Source organism: Myotis brandtii, unplaced genomic scaffold (genome assembly GCF_000412655.1).
Source record: "Myotis brandtii unplaced genomic scaffold, ASM41265v1 scaffold190, whole genome shotgun sequence".
Lineage (NCBI taxonomy): Eukaryota > Metazoa > Chordata > Mammalia > Chiroptera > Vespertilionidae > Myotis > Myotis brandtii.
In genome coordinates this window covers 5,737,937-5,740,050 of record NW_005357076.1, presented here as the reverse complement: position 1 = coordinate 5,740,050, position 2,114 = coordinate 5,737,937, and the positions used below count along the sequence as shown (strand labels likewise).

The following is a 2,114-nucleotide window of genomic DNA, read 5'->3' as shown; positions in this document are numbered from 1 at the left end:
CCTGCCCCCCCCCCCCACTGGCTTTCTTGCCCCCAACTGCTCCCCCTTGCTGGCCTGATTTCCCCCAACTGCCCCTGCCCCCGCCGGCCTGCTCGCCCCCAACTTCCCTCCCCTCCTGGCCTGATCACCACGAACTGCCTCTGCCTCAGCCCCGCCACCATGGCTTTGTCCAGAAGGACGTCCGGAAGGTCTTCCGGAAGGTCTCCCAGTCTAATTAGCATATTACCCTTTTATTAGTATAGATATTATATATACTATTTTGACATGTAATTTTTTTGCAGTGACGTAATTACCGCACGAATCTTTCTTCTAATTAATTTCCTTTCAATTTGCACGAATCCATGCACCGGGCCACTAGTATTCTAATAAATAGGTATGGTATCAGATGGGTATGAGATTTATTGGGATGATCACTAGTAAGTTGTATAATGTCTAATCACTGGGGTGTACAACTAAAACTAATATAATATTATATGTTGACTGTAATTGAAAAATAAAAAATTATTGTAAAAAAGAAATTCTAGGACATAAAACCCTAAACTACTTTGTCATTAGTAATCAACCATTGCAATTAAGTGTGGAAGAGAGAAGAGTCAGGTTGCTGCTGAGTTTCCTGGAAAAGCCTCCTCATGAAGCTGCCAGGACCTCACTCACTTGTAGAGCAGGCTGGGGGCCTTCACGGTACACTGGAAACCTTGCTGGGTCTGTACCACCTCGTAGCCATCACAGGGCTCTTCTGCACACTCCATGAAGCCTGCACAGAAACCATAAAATCTTGCACAGAGTGCTGCTCTGTGGACAACAGTCTTCTCCCCAAGCTGACAACCACTCTCAAGGTTTAAAAAAAAGTAACACACACACACACACAACAGCCCAACAATTTACATTGCAGAGCACTGCTCTGACAGTCCTTGTGACCAGCTATTAGAAGAAAAATAAAATAAAAAACACCTATTTCAAATCTTCCAATTTTGGAACCTTGGAAAATTAGTAAGTACATACCACTGTTTCTCCCAGAACGCAAAGACCTAATAAAAATGTTTTGCCCTAGCTGGTTTGGCTCAATGGATAGAGCGTTGGACTATGGACTGGAAGGCCCTGGGTTCAATTCTGGTCAAGGGCACATGCTCGGGTTGCAGGCCCCCCAGTGGGGGACGTGCAGGAGGCAGCCGATCAATGATTCTCTCTCGTCATTGATGTTTCTATCTCTCTCTCCCTCCCTTCCTCTCTGAAATCAAGAAAAATATATTTTTTAAAAAAGTTTTACTGCCCCACCGACGTGGCTCAACCACTGTTGAGCATCCCTTCCTCTCTGAAATAAAAATATATATATATTTTTAAGTTTTACTATTTTTTTATGGAGATGTAATTCACATAACATAAATTCATCCTCTTAAAAATGTACGACTCAGTTGTTTTTAGTTTTAAGACATAAAATTCTTCTAATGCATAAAGTTGGAGAGATACTGTGAGAACTTACTCCATACAGCAGAGACAAAGTGAAATAAAGGAGCCCAAAGGCTCCAAGGCTGAAGGGAAATCATGGGGAGCATCAGGGAAGAGACTAAACTCCAAGACTTAGGGCCCAATGAAAAAGCTTATAAAGCAAAAGAAAAATAAAGCAGAGGACCTCAAAGGCCCTGCCAATTTATGCATTTAACCCAAGCCCAAGTTAATTAGCCTGAAAATATTTATAATCCATCTTGACTGTTTAATTTATTTCTTTTTTTTTTAATATATTTTATTGATTTTTTTACAGAGAGGAAGGGAGAGAGATAGAGAGTTAGAAACATCGATGAGAGAGAACCATCGATCAGCTGCCTCCTGCACATCTCCTACGGGGGATGTGCCCGCAACCCAGGTACATGCCCTTGACCGGAATCGAACCTGGGACCTTTCAGTCCGCAGGCTGACGCTCTATCCACTGAGCCAAACCGGTTTCAGCTGTTTAATTTATTTCTTAAATTATCCCTACATCATAATAAAGTTGTGTATTTGGAACTGCTTGTATATGTCTGCAAGGAAGAGAAAAATAACAACAATAATAACAACTAACATTATTGGGCACTGGATAAAATACTTTACATATATTCGTTTATTTAAATAATTTATAT

General features: G+C 41.3%; 1 protein-coding gene across 10 annotated transcripts in view; it reads right to left on the bottom strand.

Annotated features, from left to right (window-relative positions):
• ASCC1 (activating signal cointegrator 1 complex subunit 1) overlaps positions 1-2,114 on the bottom strand; it is a 123,864-nt gene that overhangs the window by 90,036 nt on the left and 31,714 nt on the right. For all 10 annotated transcript variants that reach the window (XM_014538399.1, XM_014538397.1, XM_014538400.1 and 7 more), the window contains one exon: positions 655-754. In XM_014538399.1, the coding sequence (XP_014393885.1) occupies positions 655-754 (100 nt within the window). The remainder of the gene's footprint in view (positions 1-654; positions 755-2,114) is intronic.